General features: G+C 46.8%; 1 protein-coding gene across 7 annotated transcripts in view; it reads left to right on the plus strand.

Annotated features, from left to right (window-relative positions):
- LOC147685342 (uncharacterized) overlaps positions 1-24,867 on the plus strand; it is an 873,295-nt gene that overhangs the window by 344,263 nt on the left and 504,165 nt on the right. For 5 of the 7 annotated variants that reach the window (XM_086939626.1, XM_086939627.1, XM_086939625.1 and 2 more), the window contains one exon: positions 12,045-12,107. The exons of the other annotated variants lie outside the window; for them this stretch is intronic. In XM_086939626.1, coding sequence (XP_086795752.1) covers positions 12,045-12,107 — 63 coding nt within the window. The remainder of the gene's footprint in view (positions 1-12,044; positions 12,108-24,867) is intronic. 7 annotated transcript variants of the gene reach the window in all.

Here is a 24,867-nt window from a genome sequence, read left to right on the forward strand (position 1 = left end):
TCTCAACCATGGTGGAGATGAGGACTACAAAAAAAGAGAAAAGAAAAGTAGCGCTTCACTGTAAAGTCTGTAAAGTGAGACTGATGTGTTTGGATGTGAATAAAACCAATCTGGCCACTTTGCAACCACTCTGTCTTGCTTTATTTAGTTATGTATTTATTTTTCATATTTAAAACCTTTTATTTCTCTCCATCCCGAGGCTGCACTTTGGAATAGTAAAATGTCAGAAAAAGGGCATTTCCCGCAAGAGTGTTTTTCTTTTTTGGCTCCATTTCACAGGGAAGCAACTAAATGAAAGAAGGAAAGAGAGATTGTGAACCATTTCTTCAAGTCACGGTTTTCAGTAAGGGAGGAGCATGACAGTAAGAGAGGGAATAATAGGAAGAGGGGGGATCAGCTGTCAGCACAGAAAAGAAGAGGAAATTGTCTGTGTCTTCTCTGGGCAGTAAGGAAGAGACAAAGTCCTTTTCCTTCTCTGTCCGTCCCTGATCGTCCACAAAAGCAACCACGCTCACACATGTTGCCCCCTGCCCCCCTCAGAAGTATTCTTGAGCCTCATTGCATTACAGCCTTAAGAAAAGAGGAAGAAGGAGAGGCATAGTGAGCATTGGTGAGGCAGAGCGAGGCCCTCACGCTTGTACACGTAATAGCAAGCTCTAGGCTGCCACAAGCAAAAGCGTGTGGTAGGATTTTCTGGAGCCACACACTAAATGTCTCGCAGAGCAGCGCATGCGCTGGCTCAGCAAGACCTAAAAATGGTAAAAGTAACATCCAGTGCAGTGAAAAAAACTAAGCCATGGTTGTAAGCTCCCTAAGGTTACATATACACTCTCAGCATTGTCCACCTGAGCTTCAGTGGCTCTAGATCCTACTTTCTTACTCCAGAACTTGAAAGCAACTTTGGCAGCTGAAGAATGACCGCTCTAAATGTCTTACCAAAACAATGATGTCCTGCCTCTCTAGCTATCTATTAAATCCCATGACTTTCTGTGTACTGGTCATACTGGCTTCCAATGGCACCTGGAGCAGAGATTTACATTTGGGCATTTTGCTCATGAGACACAATGAACAACAGCAGTGGCAGCAATATTATTGCACAGTCAAACAGACACCAAACAGTCTATGAGGTGAGCTTTAGCATCACGCAGAGGAGACCAAATGCTTCCGGTTTAAATGCAGGTGATGTCATGCACAGGCATACACATGCCCATAACATCTACAGCAGGGCACAGAATGGTTGCCAATACAAGTTCCATTCGCTCCTTTCCAAGGAATACAAAATGACAATCTCCTTTTCCAAGGCAGCCCCATGCTCATGGTGCTACATTCTCCAATTGGGAACATTCAGAGACACTGATGTACAAGGAGTGCACCAAGTAAATAAAAACATGCCAGGTGCTATATTATGGTCAACAAGCAACCTGGCTGTGGTCAGAATATTAGTGCTTGCTAGCACTTTATTCCACCATAAAGCTACCATAAAGGGGGCAGAAAAGAAGGAAAGGCAGTAAGACAACTTATGAAATAAGCGATCTTCTACAAAGCGCTTTTACAGTAATTTGGGGATATGCAAAATGTTGGCACGGAGTTAGCTCGAGTGTGACACCTAGACAGCATAAAGTTCTAGCACAAAGGAAATGAACACCTTACTGCAGTGCATCTCCCTTCTACTAGGGCATCAGGAGGGTGCAGGTGCAAGGTAGGGATAGTTTAAGAGAAAGAGAAAAAAAAGAAAACTCTTGTTCCTATATAGTTTTTAGATGATTGGAAATCCTTATAATCACCAAGTTAAGACACAAGAGGCTAGACGGGGGGGAAAAGAGGGGGGGCAAACATGACCATCAGCAGATAAAGTCTCCTAAAGGGAAAGGAATGCTACATTCCAAATGCACCAGGATTTGGGCAGCACGTCATGAACACTTCAGCCAGGATGTGTACAAGTAAATACAGGCTCCTTCTGCTATCTGCCTTCTTAAACCTTTAAAAGGGAATTCTGAGCCACAACTGCCAGGTTTCAGGGCTTACATCAGGTCTACAACTGCCTGGTAAGACTCTGTATCTGGATAAGAGCGCAGTGATTGGTGAAGGAGTGGTCCCAGCGGCTCAAGATGCCTCTGCTGTGCTCCATGTATGGCGCAACACTGCACCCGAAGCAACCCGAAAAAGCTCTACGTTATGCTCTCTGTCAACCAGTAATGTCCCACAACACTACTGTGAATGTTCCTTTGCTATCGAGGATGTAATCCTATGTTGCACTGACGGTGTCAGACAAAAACTGGGGATGCACTGTTAGAAGAGCAGCTTATTTTGATAAATCAGTGAAGTTTTACATTGGATCTTAAACTGCTATGGTGCAGCTCAGAAATGAAAATAAAACTATCAGGAAACACAGGCTCTCCCAGGAGAATCGTACCACATACTGGTCACCAACAGTGACGGTTCCCACACACTCATTTAACAGGGTGGTGAGACAACGCTTCCCAGGAGCTGAAAAATATTCACATCAGCAAAACAAGCCACTGACCACAATCAGATTTGTAACAAGCATTGGCATAGCCAATGCTTGTTTTCTTTTCCAGGTGGTGCCCCCTCAGTCTGCGTGAGCCCAAAAATAAAGGGCAGAGGAGTTCAAGGGGGGCCACCAAAGCATCCTGATGTGACCATTGAAATACTCACAGTGGGGGCGGCAGGTAGCCTCTGCAGTGATGAGCTGTAAATTCCCGCAGCAGCAGGGCCATCAGAGGTGTGCTAACCCAAGACTGATGGCCCTTTCAGTGTTGCTTTGGAGGCCCCTGCGCCCAGTTACAGAGGTGATGGGGGAGAAGGCCGTGGGCACTGCAGAGGCCTTGCTCAAGGCACCACACAGGGGACATGGCTGTAATTTTAAATTGGGATCATTCCTGCCGTCCCGGGGCGCTTTTTAAAAAGTAAAGAAGTAGGGGAATGGACTGTAATAATTTTTCAAAGTAGGGGCACGCCGTGTCCTTCAGATCCCACCCACTTCTACCACTGATGACGTGTCATAACTCAAAAAGATTGTTGCCTACATCGTATTAGGCATTTGCCTTGAAGGTGAAGTGCATTGAAACTGCATTTGTTGAGAAATAACTGCAAGTTAATGTTGCCATGGGGCTTTCAAGCTAAAATGTACTTGATTCTCCCATTAGAGTGCACCCTAGCAAATCTTTTCTAGACTTAGGAAATTCAACAAAGACATGGTATGCAGTACATATTGTAAGAGAAGACAGCGCCAGTAGGAAGAAGTCTTTTTATTGCAATGCACAGTCCAGTCAGAGCCAGTTCCCTTTGTATTCTGCTCCGACAGAAGGGAAAATCAGTGTTTCAGTAGTAGGCTTTTACACATTGCTGACTATGCTTTTGATGTTGTTAACCAATGGAACATTGTTTCCCTTCTTCTGGCCTGATTTCGAGTTCAGTGGGGTAGAATCCCTAGTTGGGATTCCTCTGCATTCATTAATAAGTGGCAAAGTGTTCACACCACTAGGCCTGGGCGAAGCACTGCGCTACGCTCGTGGAGTTTACGAAGTTTGCGCAACTTCGCTCTACGCGAGCTGCACATAGCACAGTGCGAACACGCGTAGTGCAGCGCTCATTTTTTGCCTGTTCGCGGTCCTGAACGTCATGTTTGCGACCGCGAGCAAGCAAAATGACATCCCGGCGAGATTCTCAACGCAGGGAGGTAAGGTTTCTCATTGTGAGTGGTTGCGCATGCTCGCGACCGCTCTCAATGAGAAACTACTAGTTCGCGTTGAGAAAGCTGCAGCTCGAGTAATAATCCACTCGAGCAGCAGAAAACTACAGCTCGCACTGTGCAAGATGCCGTTTTCAATGATTGCACAGTGCCGGATGCTTGTCCGCACTGTGCAATCATTGAAAACACATCTTGCACAGTGCGAACATGCTACTACGCAGCTCGCGTAGTGCTACGTGAAGTTCGCGTAGTGCGAAGTGCACTTCCCGTAGCTTCGCGTACCGCTACTTTGTGAACTACGCCCACCCTTACACACCACATCTGAGATTTTTAGGTGAGTGAATACCTGACCCAATTTTATCAGCTAGAATATCTGCCCACTAAAATTATACTATGATATGGCTGTAGGGCAGTCTGACCCCAGGCCCTGTCCACCACTCAAACATTTTCAAATGCTTGGGTGAAACATGTAACACACCACAATGCCAGGCAACCTCCTTGTCTTCCCTTGACCGCTCTCCTCTCCACCCTAACTGGCTCCATGCACACATTACCTCCTCCTCAGGGCAGGTGATAAATGTGGACATTAAACACCAGGGAATTGGGAATTGTTTATGAAATTCCAACTGTTAAAATAAGTCTGCACAGTTATTCCCCTGTCCAAGTAGTTTAACTCATAATTGGATGTTACTGGTGGAATGTTACCACACAGTACCACTATTTATAATTCAAAGTTACACCCATGCATGACCATGCAGCACATAATCAGGGCCTTTAAGCTTCTGCAGGTTGAGAACTTTGGGCTCAAAGTGCGTACCTTTTGCAGATGTCCCTATCAGGAGACTCATTTTTTACACTTGGTTGAGCCATGTCTGGATATCACCTCACAATGATTGGGGCAGGTTCAAGAAATTTAGCTTCATGATAGAGCGCACACTCATCTCAATTGGTTTCACTTCTGAGATTTGTTGGGGATGCTCCTCTCTTGATGCGCTGACAACTGACTGTCGCCCTTTTTCTTCTCTTGCTTTCAGTGCTCCTTTGTGTTTCTTTGACCCTCGATTTACTGTGTGTGTTCTGTATTATCTTGCACCCAACTAGATGCTCACCATGTAACTCTTCTAACACCTCCAATGGGACTGTGGTGAATGGTTTTGTTACCCGACTCTAGTTACTTATGCACACTCTCCTAACTTTGCAGCAACTGTTTTCTTTGTTTTTTGGAAAAGCAATAAAGTTTCTAAAAAAAAACTAATGAAAAGTCGATCCATTGAAATACCTCAACCGTGGTGTTAACAAATATAGAGGACTGTGTTCAGTATGTTAGTGTTCCATTTGCTTTCTCTGCCCTGCAAACGTCCTTGCACTCCTTCTTTTACTTGTACAGTGGCAAGGTCTCAGTTCTAAAAAATGAAATATATTCTCATTATCTCCCAGGGCCATGAGCTGGGTCACCAATGATTTCCATCACTTCCTCAAGTCCAAGAATCATCTCCAACTCGTCTATATCCATTGATAACTATTAACACAGGGCTATCATATAAGTGCATATAAAAATGCTCCAGTGTACAGTCACTATAGAAGAGGAAGTTCTCCCTCTGCAATCTCCACTAGATTTGGAAATTCCTATTGAAATCAGAGGATATTTTGTTGCCATTCAATTCTTAGTCCCCCGGTCTCACTGGCCGAATTTGTTATCCAGAACTTTTCAGTAAGCAATGTACCTGTCTTTCTGTTGACTACGTTTATGAGTTAAGGGCTGAGACCCTTTCCTATCTACAACATTCAGGCACAACATTTAATTGCATCGGGCCAACATTCTTGGATCAAGGAGGTATGACGCCTTGAAACTATTACACAATCACGTTATTGACATCCTGAAATTTGATTCCCTTGCTATCAGCCAAAAGAATCACCTACAGCTGCCCTGCTGGTTCCCGCAGCCCAAAGTGGGGACTGTTGTTGCCTCTCGCGGCCGCTGCCGCCATTGTCGCCTCACCACGCCAAGCAACGGGCGGAAACTACACCTCCCAGAAGCCCTCAGTGGCACGGACCAACGCGTCACAGTATAGCGCAAGGAGGCACTCAAAAACATCTGAGGCCTTCCGCAGCACGGGGCTCTTTGCTTCCCTTCCTATCTGCCAAAAGGATCACCTACCGCTGCCCTGCTGGTTCCCGCAGCCCAAGGTGGGGACTGTTGTTGCCTCTCGTGGCCTCTGCCACCATCGTCGCCTTACAGTGCCAAGCAACGGGCGGAAACTACACCTCCCGGAAGCCCTCAGTGGTGCGGACCAGCGCATCACAGTATAGCGCCAGGAGGTGCTCAAAAACGTCTGAGGCCTCCTGCAGCATGGGTCTCTTTGCTTCCCTTGCTATCCGCCAAAAGGATCACCTACCGCTGCCCTGCTGGTTCCCGCAGCCCAAGGTGGAGACTGTTGTTGCCTCTCACGGCCGCTGCCGCCATCGTTGCCTCACCGCGCCAAGCAACGGGCGTAAACTACACCTTCCAGAAGCCCTCAGTGGCGAGGACCATCGTGTCACAGTATAGCTCCAGGAGGCACTCAAAAACGTCTGAGGCCTCCCGCAGCGCGGGATGTGCGTGGGTGTGCCCGGGCTAATGGCGAGCCCACCTGCGCCCGTCAGAGCCCAGAGGAGGCCGGGCTGGGCCACGTTATTGACATTTTTTGCAGTGAACTGTAAGCATCATATTTCTTTCTTTAGGGTTTTTTGTAAGCTAGTCTGGTCGTTGTTAGTTGTGTGGCACTGAGGCTTTCCTAAATATGAGCAAAAGAAAGGTTGGGGGCAGGGTGGTGGGCCCCTTAGATACTTTTTTAAATCGAGCAGAATCTGTTCTAAAGCATGAGATTCAGGCAACCGAGCGAAGGCTCTCATTGGAACCCCTACCTTCTTGGGGAGGCTCCCTGCCCTGTGCCCAGGTACCTCAAATACTGCCAAGTAACGATTTAGAACCAGCTTGTGACATAACACCCCCTAGCTTGATACGCAATGTGTCTTTGTCCCGCACAATGGGTAACCCGCAAGCCCAGTGTAGCATACAGAGCCCTGCTATGTTATTGATTAGGGGGAAGAAAGCTATGGGAGGACCAGGGGCTGAACCACCGACCAAAAAAGGAAAGGTCGAACAATAGCTAAACAAAACTCATTGACTGCCATTATTAATGAATCCGGTAGGGTACATGTTTTTGGGAAGTCGGGTGCTATTACTTCTGATGTTAATCCTGCCGTCAACCCAGCAACAATTTTAACTTCCCAACCCAAGCAGGTAACTTGTACCAACACCCAGTTCAATGTAGAGGAACTGTGCTCATTAATAAGAGAACAATTAGCAGCTCTCATTGACCCAATATCTAAGAGTCTAGATTCCGTGGATGAAAGGCTTAACAAGATCGAACAATGCCTGTCCTGTAGCAACCAAAGGAATTCCGCCCAACTTACCAACTATGTTAATGGGGGAGTCCAACGCAACGCCTCAGGGTTTGTACCTAGTACGCAGCTTGGAAATTTGGTAAATGCTCAAACAAGTCTCGGTATGGTACAACCGGTGAATAGTCCAGCCTGCCTCCCCACCTCTAGTTTAAACAACAGTACCACCGTATCGGTGGTGCAGCAAAGTGGGGATGAAGGAATTAGAAGGAGACAGGTTGTCCAGGGCACAGAAGGGGATTCTAACATGCTATCCAGCTTCCATCTCCCCCCTGAAGCTACGCCCTACACGGTTGTCTTAGCCAACCTGCCCCCACTTCGTACGGGTACCCGTGAGCACTGGTCGATGCTTTAAAATAAGGCTCTCCATTTAGTGAGCAAAAAGACAGGTTTAAGACATCAATTATTTGATGAATTCAAAATGGTGCATCAAATCCACGGGGTAGGCCATTCACATAAATCTATGGCTGGCGACTGTGTGGTACTGAGCTTTAGGTCACCCTTCCTGGTTCAATATATTTTAGAGATGGCTGGTCACTACCCCCCTGTAACAGAGGAAATTAGATTTCTCCCCCTAGGGTTTTTTTTATAATCCACGGAACATGCCTAGATACAAGGAAGCGAGGGCTCCTAATGGTGGCTATAATCAGTTCAACTACTTGATACAATCTAATAATCGGTTTGAGCTATTAACAACCCTCGAAGATATTGACTGACTGAGAGGGAGGGATACTATATCATGGTCTGTAGGCAGTAGGGCTGAAAAGGTGGTTGAGGGGAACCAAGCAATATGTCTTGGTAACCTGCTGGGAAGTGAGATAGTACCCCATGTGTCACGCCGTTAGTTGGCACAAAGAGTGTCCGCATGGGTATTGAATCGCAGGACTCTCCCACTAATTTTGTTGCACAACCCCTACTTGGAACACCTAGCACAGGACAGCCGCCATCAGTTGATGGGAATACTGAGGAGGGTCTGACAAGTTTTACGATTAAAGGTCCTAGTCCCTTGAAGCCATGTTTGACTCTAACCTCCTGGAACGTAGCCGGCTTAGAATCAAAAACAATGCCCACAGATTCGTCATCATATATAGAGGTGACAGATGTGTGGGCTTTCCAGGAGACTTGGTCTGTAGAGGGAGTTTTTCATTTAGGCTATTTAAACTTCTTCAAAGCAGCGACCAGGGGTCTGAGGGGTCGACCAGTTGGGGGGTTGACTTGCTGGGTGAGACAAATCGAGGGTATAAGGGCGGAGGAGCTAATTATTGAAATCCCGGATATAATGGCCATACGGATCAGCTCATCAAAAGGACTATACATAACAATATATAATGTTTACTCGCGGGGGCAACCGGGCGGCAGGAGTTCTAACGTTATTACAACTCTTGAAAGCTATTTGTCTCCTGAAGCAAATACTAGCAACCTGATTATTGCAGGGGATTTCAATACTTGTTTCGAACCCTTAGATTTTGAAGATGGAAGGCTGAGTGAAAAGGTGGATGCATTATGGGGCATACAACATTTGGACCTCCAACTAATAAGGAAATGGTCTGAGGCCACCCTCCAGTTGATGGGGCTTTGCTTAGAAAGTGGCCTGAGGGCGGCTAACTGAGGACACAGTCTGATAGGCAGGGTGCAAAGACATTTGACAATGGAAGAACTGGTAGTCGTATAGATTACATTCTTGTCAATGTGGAACTATGGCCATCAGTTTTAGATATGGAGGTTCAGACGAGTCCAGAGAGCGATCACAACCCCCTGGTCTTAAAAATTAATGATAGAAGCTTCTGTAGTTTTTCACAGAGGGAAGGAAATATAACCTCTGAAGTGGTAACTATTGCCAACGATCTAAGAAGGGTTCAGTGGGCAAGGGTAGCAAATAACGATAGTAATGTTACACAGATTAGGGTCATGGTCTCTGGTTCTTTGACGACACTCTCTGATTGTAAGTTTCAGGAGGAGTTAAACGTAACCCAGCAGGTGTACACAATGAACTCTTCATGGGGTTGAAGAAGTTTTTCATTAAAAAAACTCTTGTAAAAAGACAAGACCCCTAAAGACAAGTTCATGGTACAATAATACCTGTAGAATGGCTTACAAAGCCCTTGTTAAAGCTATTAGGTCGAGGTCACAGGGCGACATCAAACTGTGCAGAGCAATCTATAAAGCTTCACAGAGACAAGCTAAGAGAGAGTGTGATGAAGAAAGATGGAAGGACCTGTTACAGGCATGTAATGGGAGAAACATGACCCAGTTCTGGCACCTACTCAAATAGGGGAATAGTCCGCAACAACAGATCCTGTGTAACCATGTCAAATCTGAACAATGGGTGACGTTTTTTGAAGCTCAGTTTAGGGCATCAAATAGTAGTGATGTAATAGTTCCTCTTATTTTATATGTAGAACCATTGAAGTTTACATACAGAGAGGTGCAGTCTGTGCTGAAAATAGTCCCAAGTGGCAGCGCCCCTGGGCCAGACTGCATCCCTGCAGATCTGTTTAAAAAAAAACAAGACCTATGGGTCCCTCACATAAAGCTACTAGCAAATGCCATAGCTAAGGGTGTCCCGCTCCCAGCATCGTGGTCAGGTGCAGAGATCATACGGATTTACAAGAAGGGGGATCGCTCAGCACCTGTAAATTATGGACCCATCAGTCTAATCGACGCTGTTCAAAAGATAGTAGTGAGATTAGTTCTAGGGAGGATTCAGGGATGGATAACAGAAGGTGACATTTTAACACCGTTACAGACAAGGTTTCGGTCTCACACAGGAACCCTTGATCAGGCCTTTAGATTTGTGTTAATTTACTATAAGGAGGTGGTTTTGGGGGGGGGGGGGGGCTTGCTTTTTGCGGCATTTGTGGATTTAAAATTTGCATTTGATCTTGTTCCAAGGGAGAAACTGTGGAGGGCATTATTGAAAATGGGGATGCCTCAATGTTTGGTTGCTGATTTGGTCAAATTACCCGAACATACTTTTGCCCAGGTTCGTTGGGGCAAACCAGGTGAAACCACAGAAAGGTTTAAGGTCAGCAAAGGGGTTCGCCAGGGGTGTGTGCTGGCTCCCACCCTGTTTTCTTTATTTATAAATGGGGTGGTCCAGTATTTTGCAAACCACCCAACTGATGCGCCAATACTAACTGGCATGAAAGTACCACTGCTCATGTTCGCGGACGACACCTTGCTTATTTCCAAAACGAGACAGGGTCTGCAGTTGGCACTTTCTCGCTTCGAGGTGTTCTGCCGCGAACATGAGCTTGGGAAGACAAAGTTTATGGTGCTCCATAGGTCCAAGCCAGTTAAAGCGAGTGTTTACATGGATGGTGCCTTACTAGAGCAAACAGATGTGTTTACCTACTTGGGTGTTACATTGAATGAAAAATTAAGCTGGAAGCCCAGCTGACCGGTGCCCTGGTTAAAGAGCAAAGGCTGTCTTTAACTAAACCCATAGCCCCTATTGTCAAGATATATACAACCAAAATTAGCCCAGCCATATTATATGGTGCAGAAATCTGGGGTTTTAGCTATTTATCTCCACTTTCTTTAGCCCAAAATAAGTTCATAAGATTGTTAGTAGGTTTGCCGCAATCGTCCTCTTTATACCTTTGCTTCTTGATCTAGGCTGTTACGCACTTGCTGACGTAGCACGCTATAGACCACTTGCATTCTGGAGGCGTCTCTGGACCACTCCGGAACTCTCCCTGTATGCTAAGGCTCTACTGGAAGTGAGGGGGTTGAGTCGATCACATAAGATCCCATGGTTGACTGCAATTAGGTCCTTGCTGACTGATATGGGGATGAGGAATCTATGGGACCAACCAGATCTGCGGATTTTCCTCCGAAAAGTATCTATAGAGCAGCATACTGGGATTTGGGTAAAACCAAGAGATTCTCCTCCCACATCTGCCAGTCACTGACAAGAGATTTCCTGGAATTGAAGGACAAAACGCTCCTGGAAGGATTCTGGGATCTGACAACAAAGCCTCATGTTCGCAAACCGTACCATCAGTTTAGGATAGGTACATTACCCTTACGCAGGTTTACAAGCAAGTGGAATTCTGTTAGTAGCGATAAGTGCGTAATTTGCCATGATCTCAGTGAAAGTATTGATCATTTTTATTTGTATGCCCTACCTACCAGCAGCCGAGGAGTATCTGGCTGAAACCAGTATGCTTGACCATGAATACAAGATCGGCAATGGTCGCAAAGAGAATATTGAAATCTGACACTTCCAACCTTTTTGTAATTGGTGTAACAAAGTTTTTGAGTTGGGCGTGGGCTTTACGCAAAAAAACGGGGGGGGGGTAAAATAGGTGTGTCATGAAGCAGGGGATCGACTTCGAATAGTTTAGAAGACCATTTTAACTTTTGTAAATAACTGATGATGATTAAGTCTTTTGCTGAGTAATATATTTAATCCTTTTTAAAATACTTTTTAATACGTATCCATACATATATTAATTTATTAATTATTGTTGATGTGGTATAGTTTTAACTTTTAGATCTAGAGTACGTTGGTGTATTTTAAAAACAAATGAAATCTGTATTAACTTTGGATATTTTTGTCTTTTATTATGAAAAATCGCAATAAAGACTTAATGAACTGACATCCTGAAATACAAACATTCACTTTACTGGCTAGTTCTATGAGTATAGAAGCTATTCAAGGTAAAAAAAACACATTGAGAAATACTCTTCTACATCATAATTTCTGAGTTTCGATCGAGTCATTTATGTGGTTTCGGATGCATTTTTTTAAATGGGTTTAATCATAATTATGCCAAAAAAGTCTATTTAATAATAATACTCTCAAAAGTCGAACACAGGTTTATATGACAAATGCCTCTAAATCCTCTCAGATTGACACTGTGTTTTAAATTTTTTTCCTCAGGATTTGCACCTGAACCACAACCACCCCCTTTGCCGTCTTCTCCACCTGGACAACCACTACCAGGTACCATTAAAATGATTCCTCTAAATTTCAAGATGTTAACTCTTTTTGTGAGTTGTGTTTGAATTAGCTTGTCTCATTGAGTCTCTCATTTCAAGATTTGCGAGGTTCCAGATGTAGTAATACTATGACCAGAAATCCTGACATCGTACGGTGCAATCATTTCTGGGTGTGATGTTATTGCTCCATTACACGTTCAATCCTTTGAAATGGGGAATAACATTGGTAATCTGTATTTTCATATCAATTCCTGACCATTTTTTCTCATTTTCAGACTGTTTTCCCCAAGGAGATTTCACACTTTTGCTGGCAGAATGTGCATGGGGAAGATGTTGGGAGTGTAATGTTTCAGAACAACTTGTAATCCCTATTTTGCCTGTTAATCAAATTGGCTTAGCCAAATCAGGATTTTCCCAATTCTAATAATGAAGGCTGGATAATGTATCTTCTTAATATAACCATTTTGGCCAAATGTTTTATGAATTGAGCAACAAGTTTTTTGAGTGGCAGTTGTATCAGCAAAAAATCCACAATTTTTGATCAATGGCATGCCAAACACGCTAACCTTCATATTTAATGTTGTTTAAATAAATTGTGTTATGCTTTACAGAGATTTTATTTTTTCAATCCAAAATGAATGTGTTCTTCAGTTGATATATGAAAATCATTTTGATCCTGTTGCTATTATAAGGAAAGAAATTAACAAACTATAGTTTCCTATAGAAAAGAACTAGTTCATACTTGTAACAAGTAGTGAAGCTAAAAGGAGGCATACACTCCACTGAGAGGAACTATCATCACCATTGCCACCAGCATCGCAAATGTGAACTCCACCACTATTACCATCTCCACCATTACCAACATTACCATTAGGAGCATCATAACCACGATTACTGACATTACCAATAGCACCACTGTTACTATCAGAACCAATTTAATACCAATGCAATCATTACCACTAACACAATTACCACCATTGCCACCACCTCCACTATGGCAATCACCACTAGCATTACTACTACTAGTACAAGCACTATTACCACTACTATCAGTACTACTACCAGAAACATCATAACTACCAGTCCACCAGTCCACCATTACCACCAACAACATTACCACTGCCATGAACACTATTAACCTGACCATTAACATACCACTGCCATCACCATCATTACCAATAAAGCCACCATTACCACCACAATTACAACTACAGCCACTATTATCACCACAATTACCAACACTGCTACCACAGACACAGGAATTACCATCACCATTAGTACAGCAATTAACACCAGTAACTCACTGCTCTTACCACCACTCTTACTACAAACAATAACATTACTTCCATACCCATTACCTCTGTCCCCATTACCATGACCACCAATATACCCCCACAATTACCAACACCATCCTCGCCAGAGAGTTTTGTGATTACACATTGTCTGCCTTGGAGTCCATCATATTACGCTCCTGCCTACCAATTGTGTATGTTCTAAGGTTCCCAATTAGTTATTGCAAATGCTACATGCTTTTATTGTATTTTCAAATTTATGTTTTACAATGTGTTGTAAATGTTGTTTATAATAATTGTGTGATTTTTGCTAATATATATACCTTATGCTTAATAGTTTTGTATATGATCAATGATAGGTAAGAATTTCCATGGGTTTCTTCCCCCACAATACCATTAATCTTGGGTTCAGTTTCTCATGCTATCCTTTTTTCACCCTGAGAATGTTCTCCTTTCTTCATTGTTGAACACTTGCTGATACATGCTTCTAGCAATTTGGCACAATACCTGTGCAATTTACCTTAATCTTTTCAATAGTAGTCTTTCTGGAGATGGTTCATGTTGGCTGTCCTTTTTTTACTTACTTTCTCGTCCTTCTTTCTCACCATAAGGTTTGTGATACTTGCTATTATCATTTTACAAATATTAATCACCAGGTTTGCTTTCAATAAAAGTCTAAAAATATAACTCCATCTTGTTTTTGTGTGCTCACTTTTGAGACAAAGAGCGAGGAGAACCCAGATAAATACACTGTCTCTAGCAGTTAACATGGATTATTTATTTGTTTGTTGGAAAGAGAATCCTGAGACATCACCTGTACCTGCTCCAGGTGCTAAGCTGGTGTACCCAACCTGCCTGAGAAATATAGGAAAACTAACAAGCGTGGCAAGGAGTAGCCATGGAAAGCAGAAAAAACTATTATGACCACCAGCATCAGCAGAACTATCACCACCATTACCAGACCCGTCACCATCATCACCACCACTTTGCCATCACCATCACAATTACCACCACCATCATTATCTTCTTCATTACCACTACCACCATGACCAGTACCATTAGAAGCACTATTACCAACATTACCACTAACCCCCACCACATTACCATCACTTCTGCCACCTAAATTGCCATAATTATTAATGCTACAATCACTATTTAAAACACCAACACCAACATTACCACCACTACCACCATGCTCACCAATATGATGATATTACCCACTACTATTAAACTACCCATTTGCCATTACCTCATCATTACAACCACCATCATAACCTACGCCATTATCACCACTATCACCACCACTATCATTGACACCAACACCATTATCATCACCTCCAGTATCACCAGTAGTACCATGAACATTACTGCCCCACCACCACTTTTAAGTTTACACACTTACCTCCATTAATATTACCACTGTAAGAAAATGGGTTATTGGTTGACTGAGGTAGGAGCCCTTGTCAAGTAGCATCCACAATCTTTGTCAGGGTGAGGCACAATCCGACCCTTAAATGAACCTATGTTCAACGCTCTGGAAGCTTGGCACAGGGCAGACAGGCTTAACTTACAGGAAAAGTGTAAAGTATTTGAGCAGCATTTCAAACTGTAATAAAGGGAAAACACTACACATATAGGATCTCACATCAAGTTATAAAATTAAAACATGTTTTAACCCGTTTAGCGCGTCGAAAATTCCGCCCCAGTGCGGACGTTCGATCGCGCTAACGGGATTCGGACGTCCAACGGTCGTGCGCAGCACTAGCGAGGTAGTGCACACGACAACCGTTGGACGTTCGCAGCACTGAAAGGGTTAAATAAATAAACAAGATCAAAACAACAAACTACAACCAGAAGAACATGAGATAAGCAATTTTACAGATTTCAGTGAAAATATCACCAAAATGCGCACAGTGCCAACTGTGGATTTCTGGTTGCGCCGGACCAGGACAAAATCACAAGTTTAGGCCGACCATATTCAAGTGTGGGCTGGCTACAGGGTCCCAGTTAAGCCCCCTGAACAGAGTATCTTAAATCCTGGTTTACGGAGTGTTGTGAGGATCTGCACCAAAGATGTGTTGCACAGCCGAAGCAATGCATCAGTTCCGAGATGCAGCAAGGCTGCGATGCAAGGGATCTTGTCAACGGTGCTTGCAATGTGAAGTCCGGCATTGAAGATGTGGTGCGCAGTCGGGATGGTGTGTCCGTTAACGAAGAGCTGCGAGTCTGCAATGTGGAGTTGGCATCGCAGTTGAGATTCCCATCGACATCGAATAGGGGCTTGCACCAAAGATGCCTTTGCAGTGGCAATTCCAATGCGGCTGCGTAGGCAGCGTGGGTTTTTGTGGAGGGTAAATCTATGGAAACAGCAGCGATGGGTTTGTTTTACTCAGGATTGCACAGCAGAGGAGTTGCGTTGGTTCCGCTGGATACACAGAGGATGGCAGAGCACCTTATGCCCACTTCCATGGTTCTGAGACTGGGGTGGCGCCACTTGGTAGGGTACATTCAAAGATGGCAGATTCCAGTTGCAGGTGCAAGATTGTTGGAAGCATGTTATGTCCCTAAGGCTTCAGATCAGAAGGCCAGCCAACTAGCCCTTGGAGTCACTCTGGATTCTGGTTTCAAGAGATGCATGTCAAGTCCTTCTCACCCAGATAAGAGGACAACAGGTAGCAGGTTAAAACAGCAGGGCAGCAGTCCTTCAGAGCAGCAGTCCAGCAGAGCACCAGTCCTTCTTCCTGGAAGAGTATTCACAGGAGCAGATGTGCAGTTAATTTTTGGTGTCTGAAATCCAGTATTTATACCCAGTTGTCCCTTTGAAGTGGAGAGAAGCTACTAGAGGCACTTTTGCAAAGGTGCCCTGCCTTTGTGGCCCTGGCTTCAGACTAACTGCAGGAGGTATGCAACTCGTGTGGAGGGTGGAGACAGGACATCAATTGTAGGCAGGGCTGAGTCCAGCTCCTCCCTTTCATCCTGCCAGTGAAGGTCCATCCAGTCACACCTAATCTCCCTATTGTGTGGAGCTGTCTAGGAGGAATACACAAAGTCCAACTGTCACCTGCATCCAGTCATGTGGCACAGAGACTGGCTAATGAAACTAAATGGCTGAGGTAAGAAAATGCCAACTTTCTAAAAGTAATTTAGAAAACAGTGGTCCTTGATAGAGGATATGATAAGCAAGCAATGAATATAGACTTGAATCAATACCACATTGTTACTGTCCAGCCGAACAGTCAGATTTAATAATTCTTAATTTTTATGCTCAAGCTCAACAAAAATAAAGCAAGTCGACAACGTTTCTTCTCGTTTGACACCGTGCACACAAACTTATTTCAATGTATTGTGTAACAGCTGTATTCTTTATCGCGCTTGTTTAAACCTTCACATTTGCAAAACAAGCCTATTTTCTTGCCTGATTGTTTTTTCGTTTTATTATTATTATTTTTTGTTCATCTTTACTTGTGTTTACTTTGATGCTCTGGATGCAGGACTTTGTCCCACTTTATTTTTGTTGATCTTGATCGTAAAATTTAAGAATTATTAAATCTGACTGTCCGGCCGGACAGTAGCAATATAGTATTGATTTAAGTTCATATTCATTGCTTTCTTTTCGTATCCTCTATCAAGGACCACTGTTTTTGGTTTAAATCGTTTTTATTGTATTTCATGGCATTAAACACAAAACAAGTCGGCTCATGTAAATCTCGGAGATCATTCCCATCCTCTGCCCCGCTCACCCCCCCACCCCCTGGAAGGCAAGCTCGCTGCTGGGTAAAAAAAATGTGTCCATGAAGGTGGGTGTGGGCCTGAGGCCGTCCGACATAGTCCTCAACAACCCCAACATTACCAATACCCCCCCAACCCCTTCCCTCCTGAATCCCCCCCGATGTATTCCATGCGTCTACTAAGCGTCGTTCCCTGTATGGGAACATGAAAGCTCTAGGTGGACGTGTCATTCTTCTTGTTGAATTCGTCAGCTAGTCGCAAAACTATGAGGTATTTCGGGCAGGAGAGCTCATTAAATTCATCGGATAGAAGAGAGACTAGAGGTTGCCATGTATCTAGGAATGTGTCCCCATTTTGGGTAAGGGAAGCTTGTATCCGTTCCATGCCCATTGTATACTAAAGCCTATGAAGCCACCCCTGTGTGTAGGCTTTCTCTTGGTGCCCCAAAGCGATAAGACGTGATGTGCCGCTGCCCCCATCGCAAGCCCCATTCGTTTCTCCCTGAGTGACTTAAGTGGGAAGGTGATTTTGTTAGGGAGGCCCAGTAATGTGTAGGTCGAGAAACGTGGAATCTCTGTTTCAAAGTATTTGTCCATATCCCAAAGTACCTGTTCCCAAAACTCCTGCACCTCTACACAGTCCCAGAGTATGTGGGTTAGGGTTCCTATCTGTCCTCACCCCCTCCAGCACAACGGGTCACGGCGCAGATCACTCTGATGAAGCCGTACCGGTGTCAGGTGCCAGAAGTATGATATCTTGACTGACGATTCTTTACTTGCCACATTCCTAGCAGTGTTGTGGGCCCTGAAATAGATATCTTGCCATTCCTTGTCTGTAAAGGATCATCCCAATTCACGCTCCCAACGCTTCTGACCCGCAGAGCGTGTAGTGGGTAGAGGTGGGCACAGCATTTTGTAGAGGTCTGTTATCACCTGTCTATCTGTCTTTTTTGTGTGGAGCCACTTTCTCATATGCCGTGAGGTACCTGCTCACCTGTGGTAGCATGTCTCTGTTGGTGAAGCAGTGTCGGATTTGAAAATATTGGAAGCGTTGAATCTGCGGCAGCGTATAGGTCTCCTGCAGGGTTTGCATTTGCATAAAGCCTTCTAAGTCGAAGAGGTGACCAGCCGACCTACAGTCCGACGACCTCCATTGAGGGAACGACCAGGGGACCATTCCTGGCTCGAAGGCCAGGTTGTCGAACAGGGGTGTCATCGGCGAAGGATAGGTAGTGAGGCCTCTAGCGACCGCCACTTTGTCCCACACCTGCAGTACCGTGCGGGTGATAGGCGATTTCTTCATATAGGTGGGTCTGTCCGGGCATCTCAGGAATGGGACCCTCCACACTGACATTTGGGCCATTGCGCGATCTTGGAACAACCACCTCTTTTCTGATACCGGAGCTGCAATGCTTGGAAATATCTCAGGAGGTCGGGAACTCCCAGGCCGCCAACCGAAGTGGCGTGTCTGAAAAGAACTCTGCGGAGTCTTGGTCGTTTGCCGGGCCAGACGAATTGTCTAATGGTGTCTTGCAGCTTACTGAGCATTCCTATTGGTGGCATTACAGGTATGGTCTAGAATAAGTACAGGACTCTAGGCAACCGAGACATTTTTATCGCTGCCACCCGCCCCAACCAGGAGAGTCCCAGAGTATGTGGGTTAGGGTTCCTATCTGTCCTCACCCCCTCCAGCACAACGGGTCACGGCGCAGATTTCTCTGATGAAGCCGTACCGGTGTCAGGTGCCAGAAGTATGATATCTTGACTGACGATTCTTTACTTGCCACATTCCTAGCAGTGTTGTGGGCCCTGAAATAGATATCTTGCCATTCATTGTCTGTAAAGGATCATCCCAATTCACGCTCCCAACGCTTCTGACCCGCAGAGCGTGTAGTGGGTAGAGGTGGGCACAGCATTTTGTAGAGGTATGTTATCACCTGTCTATCTGTCTTTTTTGTGTGGAGCCACTTTCTCATATGCCGTGAGGTACCTGCTCACCTGTGGTAGCATGTCTCTGTTGGTGAAGCAGTGTCGGATTTGAAAATATTGGAAGCGTTCAATCTGCGGCAGCGTATAGGTCTCCTGCAGGGTTTGCATTTGCATAAAGCCTTCTAAGTCGAAGAGGTGACCAGCCGACCTACAGTCCGACGACCTCCATTGAGGGAACGACCCGGGGACCATTCCTGGCTCGAAGGCCAGGTTGTCGAACAGGGGTGTCATCGGCGAAGGATAGGTAGTGAGGCCTCTAGCGACCGCCACTTTGTCCCACACCTGCAGTACCGTGCAGGTGATAGGCGATTTCTTCATATAGGTGGGTCTGTCATGGCATCTCAGGAATGGGACCCTCCACACTGACATTTGGGCCATTGCGTGATCTTGGAACAACCACCTCTTTTCTGATACCGGAGCTGTAATGCTTGGAAATATCTCAGGAGGTCGGGAACTCCCAGGCCGCCAACCGAAGTGGCGTGTCTGAAAAGAACTCTGCAAAGTCTTGGTCGTTTGCCGGGCCAGACGAATTGTCTACTGGTGTCTTGCAGCTTACTGAGCATTCCTGTTGGTGGCATTACAGGTATGGTCTAGAATAAGTACAGGACTCTAGGCAACCGAGACATTTTTATCGCTGCCACCCGCCCTAACCAGGAGAGTGATTGTTGGCGCCACCTTGTCAGGTCGCCCTGGAGTTGAGTGAGGAGTGCTGTGTAGTTCTGCTCCACCTTTTGCGCCGTGCTGGGCGTCAGCGAGGTGCCTAAGTAAGGCACCGACATGCAAGAGGAGAGCCTCCCAAACCGCTGAGAAATTCCGTTAGTCACGCGGCCGTTACACCAGAGCGGCAAATTCAACGATTTCCTGATGTTCATTTTAAACCCCAACACTTTCCCAACTGCTTCCATTTCCACTAAGAACGCCGGTATCAACCTTGTGGCTAGTATCGGCACCAGCAGAGGGCAAAATGTTTTATAGAAGACCGCTGAGAAACCGTCGGGGCCCGGCACTTTGAGTGGTTTGAGGCGCGCTATCGCTGTGACCACTTCTTCCCTTCTTATAAGTGCATCTAAAGAGCGCGCGTTTGCCTCGTACAGGGCCGTGACCGCTGCCGTCTGGAGATATGTTTCTACTGCCCCCTGTTCAGGGGCTGGCTCCGCCGTGTACAGCGAAGCATAAAACGCCCGAAACGCCTCTACGATATGCTTGTCCCCCTGAAGCGTTTGCCCGTTGCTGTCCTGGATAGAAGTAATTTTTGAGCGCAGGACCTTGGCTTTGAGTCTGCTTGCCAGCAAACATCCCGTTCTGTCTCCGCCCACGTAATAAGTGTGGCGGAGGCGTAGTGCCGCATATTCTGCGCGGTTCAAGTCCAGGCTCGCCAGTTGGGCCCTGGCCGCTTTGAGCTTGCGCCAGATTCTGGGGGCCCCTGTTCTGCTATGGACCCGTTCTAGTTCGAGCACCTGGTCGGAGAGCAACTGTCGCTTATCCCTACGTTCCCGGGTTTCTGCGGCAGCTACCGCGATTAATTCTCCGCGTACCACCGCATTCAATGCCCCCCACAGCGCAGTTGGCGGAACGTCTGCGGTGTCATTCGTTCGTAAGTATTCTGTAATGCACGTGTTGAGCTGTTGTGTGACCCCTTTACGGTGTAATACAGTTTCCTTGAGGCGCCATCTACTTTTCTGTTTCTTAATTCTTGAGACCTGTACGTGTATTGTGAGTGCGTCATGGTCTGAGAGCGCTGCCGGGACAACCTCAATGTCTGTGACTAAGGGTGCCACCTCTGTAGACCCAAAGAAATTATCTATTCGGGTGTATGTGCGGTGCAAGTGCAAATAGAAGGTATACCCTGGGGTGTTAGGATGAGTCGTCCTCCAGAGATCTACAAACCCTCTGCTTGACAGCCATTGTCCACCTTCCTTGGAGATCGCCCCCGTAAAACCAAACCTGTGGCCTGACCTGTCCCTGTCGGGGTCCACCACCAGATTAGTGTTGCCTCCTATCAACGTGGATTTTGTGTTGGATGCCAGAACGTCAGCCAGAGCACCTGTGAGAAAGGGTTCTTGCTTGGTGTTGGGAGCTTAAATCGACCCTATTACCGCCGACCACCCTCCTACCTGGATTCTATAAGCTAGGAACCTCCCCTTAATTTCTGCGACTTTGTCCCTCACTTGGCCCTTGAAGTGTCGTGCAAAGAGAAGGGCGACCCCAGCTTTTTTCTCAGCGGTAGAAGAGTAGTATTGGATCGGGAAAGCCCTGGATCGCATCCTATGCCAGTCTTTAGGGAGTAAGTGTGTTTCTTGCAATAGGCATACCTCTGCCTTGGAGTTCTCTAAGTAGGACAAGACTGTCCTGCGTTTGATGGGGTTATTAAGCCCCTTGACGTTTAGGGAGAGGACCTGTAGAGTACACTCCAACTTTGAGAAGTCAGTGTCCCAGCCCTGCCAGTCCATCGCAGGGCTGTGGTATTGATACCTGATGGAGCAAGTCCAAGTGGCGACCTCCGTGGCCCCCCGCCCGCCCCCCCATGCATAGGATGCAAGCATGCTGGGCAGTCCCCCCTATGTTAAGGACTTATTCAGAGGACAAGGTTTCCTTGGCCACCTCTCGAATGGCCATGGCACTCTCCTGTGAAATGACATGGGCCTCGGGTTTCGAATGTACCTCCGGGGAATGCCTGCGGCCGACTCTTTGCCACCCTCCCCTGGACTGCCCCTGCGACGGTTGCGTTGGTGACGGCTCCTCTGGCTGCTCTATGCCCAGTAATGTACAAGTGTCCTGAAGTGATCGCAGCTGTTACAGGGCCCGTTCCATTTAAAAATCAGCCGGAACGGATGGCCCCAGGAGTATGGGATCCCCTCCTTTCGCAGAAAGTCCGTGGCCACCTTAAATGTTTTCCGCTTTTGTAGGGTGATAGCCGAGAGGTCTTGGTACAGGGCTACTGGGTGGTTTCGGAATTGGATAGGCTGCTTCCGCCGAGCCTCCCTGAGGATTCTTTCTTTGAGCGGGAAGTCAGGCAGGAAAGCCAGGATGTCAGGTGGGGGGCAGGCGAGCATCTAGGGAGCCTCACTCTGTGCGCCCTCTCGATCCTAACTTCAAAGTCTGTTGGTTCCCCCAGGACATCACGGAAAAGAGCTTGCAGATAGCTTGTAAAACCCCCCGGACCCGTATGTTATTTCGACGGGACCAATTTTCCGGGTCCATCAGTTGGTCCTGCAAACGTATGACTTCCTGTTGTAATTCTCCAAGCTCATCACTTCTGGCCTGATCTGCCTCTTCGATGGCTACCACTCACTCTCCTAGGCCATCCATCTCCCACCTGATCTCCCGGACCTCTCCGGCCACTTCTTGTTTCAGCGTTTTGAAATCGTCCCTAAGGGAGTGGAGATGGTGGCCCTTCATCGTGCCTCATCTGGCCCTTAGCGAGCATCTCAGGGAGTGTACGGTCCCCCTTCTTTTGTTGGCTTGCCATGTTGCACCCTGTCCCGTCTCTGGCCCTTCTCTGGTCCTTCCAGCGCTATCCCCGTCAGTAAATCGGTGGGCCTTGTCCCCACCCTGGCTCCGGGGCTCCTTCGGTGGCTCCCCCATGTGTAGCTGTATTAGGGGTTGTACCAGGGGCCTAGCCGCCCATCTTGAGGCCGCTGTTTTGTGGGGCCAATACGCACCGCTGTGGTCGTTGCTCAACCCCTTGGCCCGGAGAATGGGACTACCATAGGCAGGCCTCTGAGAGTCTTGCTGGCGCTTTACTCGTTGTACCGCCGGGACTACCACTGTCACTGCACCTGATGGACCTGGTTCGAGTGTGGCCCCTTGGTCCCTGCGCTGACGAGGCCAATTAGGTGCCCGTCAAAATCGTCTGAGGCCCCTTTATGTCGTCTCCCCGTTGCTTTGTACCGTCCTGGAGGTAGGGCTCCCCTGGGTTCTCCCTCGGGCCAGCTCAGCCCTCTTCTCCAAAATGGCACCTCCTGGTGTGCCTAACAAGCCTAGCGCTCCTGTGGTGGGTGGGCTGCTGTGGTCGAGGCCCTTGCGCTGCAGGGGTCTATGGATAACGGGCAAGAGCTCTCTGGGCCTCGGTGATGTCGCATGGCTGGCTGCTGCTATCCGACCGATCCGGCTCACTCGGCCCCGCCACGGGCCCACTCCCACTGCCGTCTCAAAATGGCGCTGGTCGCTATGTCCGGGGCCTCCTCCCTTTCGCCGCTGCCCCAGCTGCTCCTCACCTCCTCGCAGGCGTCTGTCTATCTCCTCGGTGGTCGCCGCCCTCCGTGGGTGAACCCTCATGTTGTTCACTCGGCCTCGGGCTGGCGTGTTCCGGCCGCCGCCTCGCGGCCGGGAGAAGGGGCTCGTTGCTCCCGGTCTGCGGTGTCAGGACCTCCGGCTCTCCCTCAGTCCCCGGTATCTAGCTGGATGAGCCCGGGTGTCTGGCCATCTCCGCCTCCCCGGAGGTCACCACCAGCGTCCACCACGCGATCTGGGCCGGCAAGCTGCCGCTCCGTAATGGCACTCGAACGCCGGGTTTCAGGTGTCGCCGCATCCCCTAAGCCTCAGAAGTCCTCCCGATCGCCGATAGTGACCCTGGGGGTCGGACACTGTGCTTTTTATCGGCCTTAGGAGGTGACGGGACGGGGAGCCCAGGGGACCTGCGACTGTCTACGCTGCCATCTTGGCCACGCCCCTCAAGGACCACTGTTTTAAAAATTAATACTACCCAAGGTCCTTGAATACCATATTGGGTTCCCTTGTTTTTGTTTAAATAACTTTCTAAAAGTGGCATTGTCAAAACCTTTATTTAAAATTCGACTTCATCATGAGTTAGAATATTTCATTACAAACACAGAGGGCCTAGATGAACTAAAATGAAATAAGGCAACTCCAGTGTTATCCTATGGAAGTGGTAGGCCTTGCAGTAGTCAAAAACGAAAGTAAGAGTTTTTCACTACCAGGATATGTAAATCTAAAAGTACATGACCTACTTTTTAAATAGGTTGCACCCTGTCCTCTGTGTTGTCCAGGGCGTACCCTAGGTGTGACATATGTATTAAGAAGGACGATTTGGGCCTGGCAAAAGGTTTACTTTGCCAGGTCGAAAGGGCAGTCTAAAATACACACACAGGCTGCAATGGCAGGCCTGGAACATATTTAAAGTGCTCACTAAATGGGTGCACAATCAGTGATGCAGTCCCACTATTAGAATTCGATTCACAGGCCCTGGGCACAGATAGCGCTACTTTACTAGGGTCTTACATGTAAATTTAATATGCCAATTTGGTATAAGCCAATCTAACACGTTTTAGGGAGAGAGCACAAGCACTTTACCACTGGTTAGTAGTGGTAAAGTGCACAGAGTTCTAAGGCCAGCAAAATCAAAATCAGCAAGACCAGGAGGTCTGAAGGCAAAACGTTAGGGGGAAATCACACCACGGATGACACGTCTAGCACACTAATCATTTCTACCACCACCATCATTAACACCACAAAATGTTCCATCACCCTAACCACCATCACCACCATGGTATCTCTTACCACTTCATTTATCTCAGCCATCTTAGACACTGTTATCACCATCAATAACACCATTACCAACATCACCATTACCACAACCATCATACCCACAACCACCATACCACCATCAACATTATCTCCGCCATAACCATAGCCTCTTAAGTGCTGCGTCGGGGCGTTGGCCGACGGCAGCACTACCTCCCCAGTGCTGCGCACGTCCATTGGACGTCCATTCAGCACTAGTTCCAATGGACAG

The sequence above is a fragment of the Lissotriton vulgaris genome, chromosome 10 (assembly GCF_964263255.1).
Source record: "Lissotriton vulgaris chromosome 10, aLisVul1.2, whole genome shotgun sequence".
NCBI classification, from domain to species: Eukaryota; Metazoa; Chordata; class Amphibia; order Caudata; family Salamandridae; genus Lissotriton; species Lissotriton vulgaris.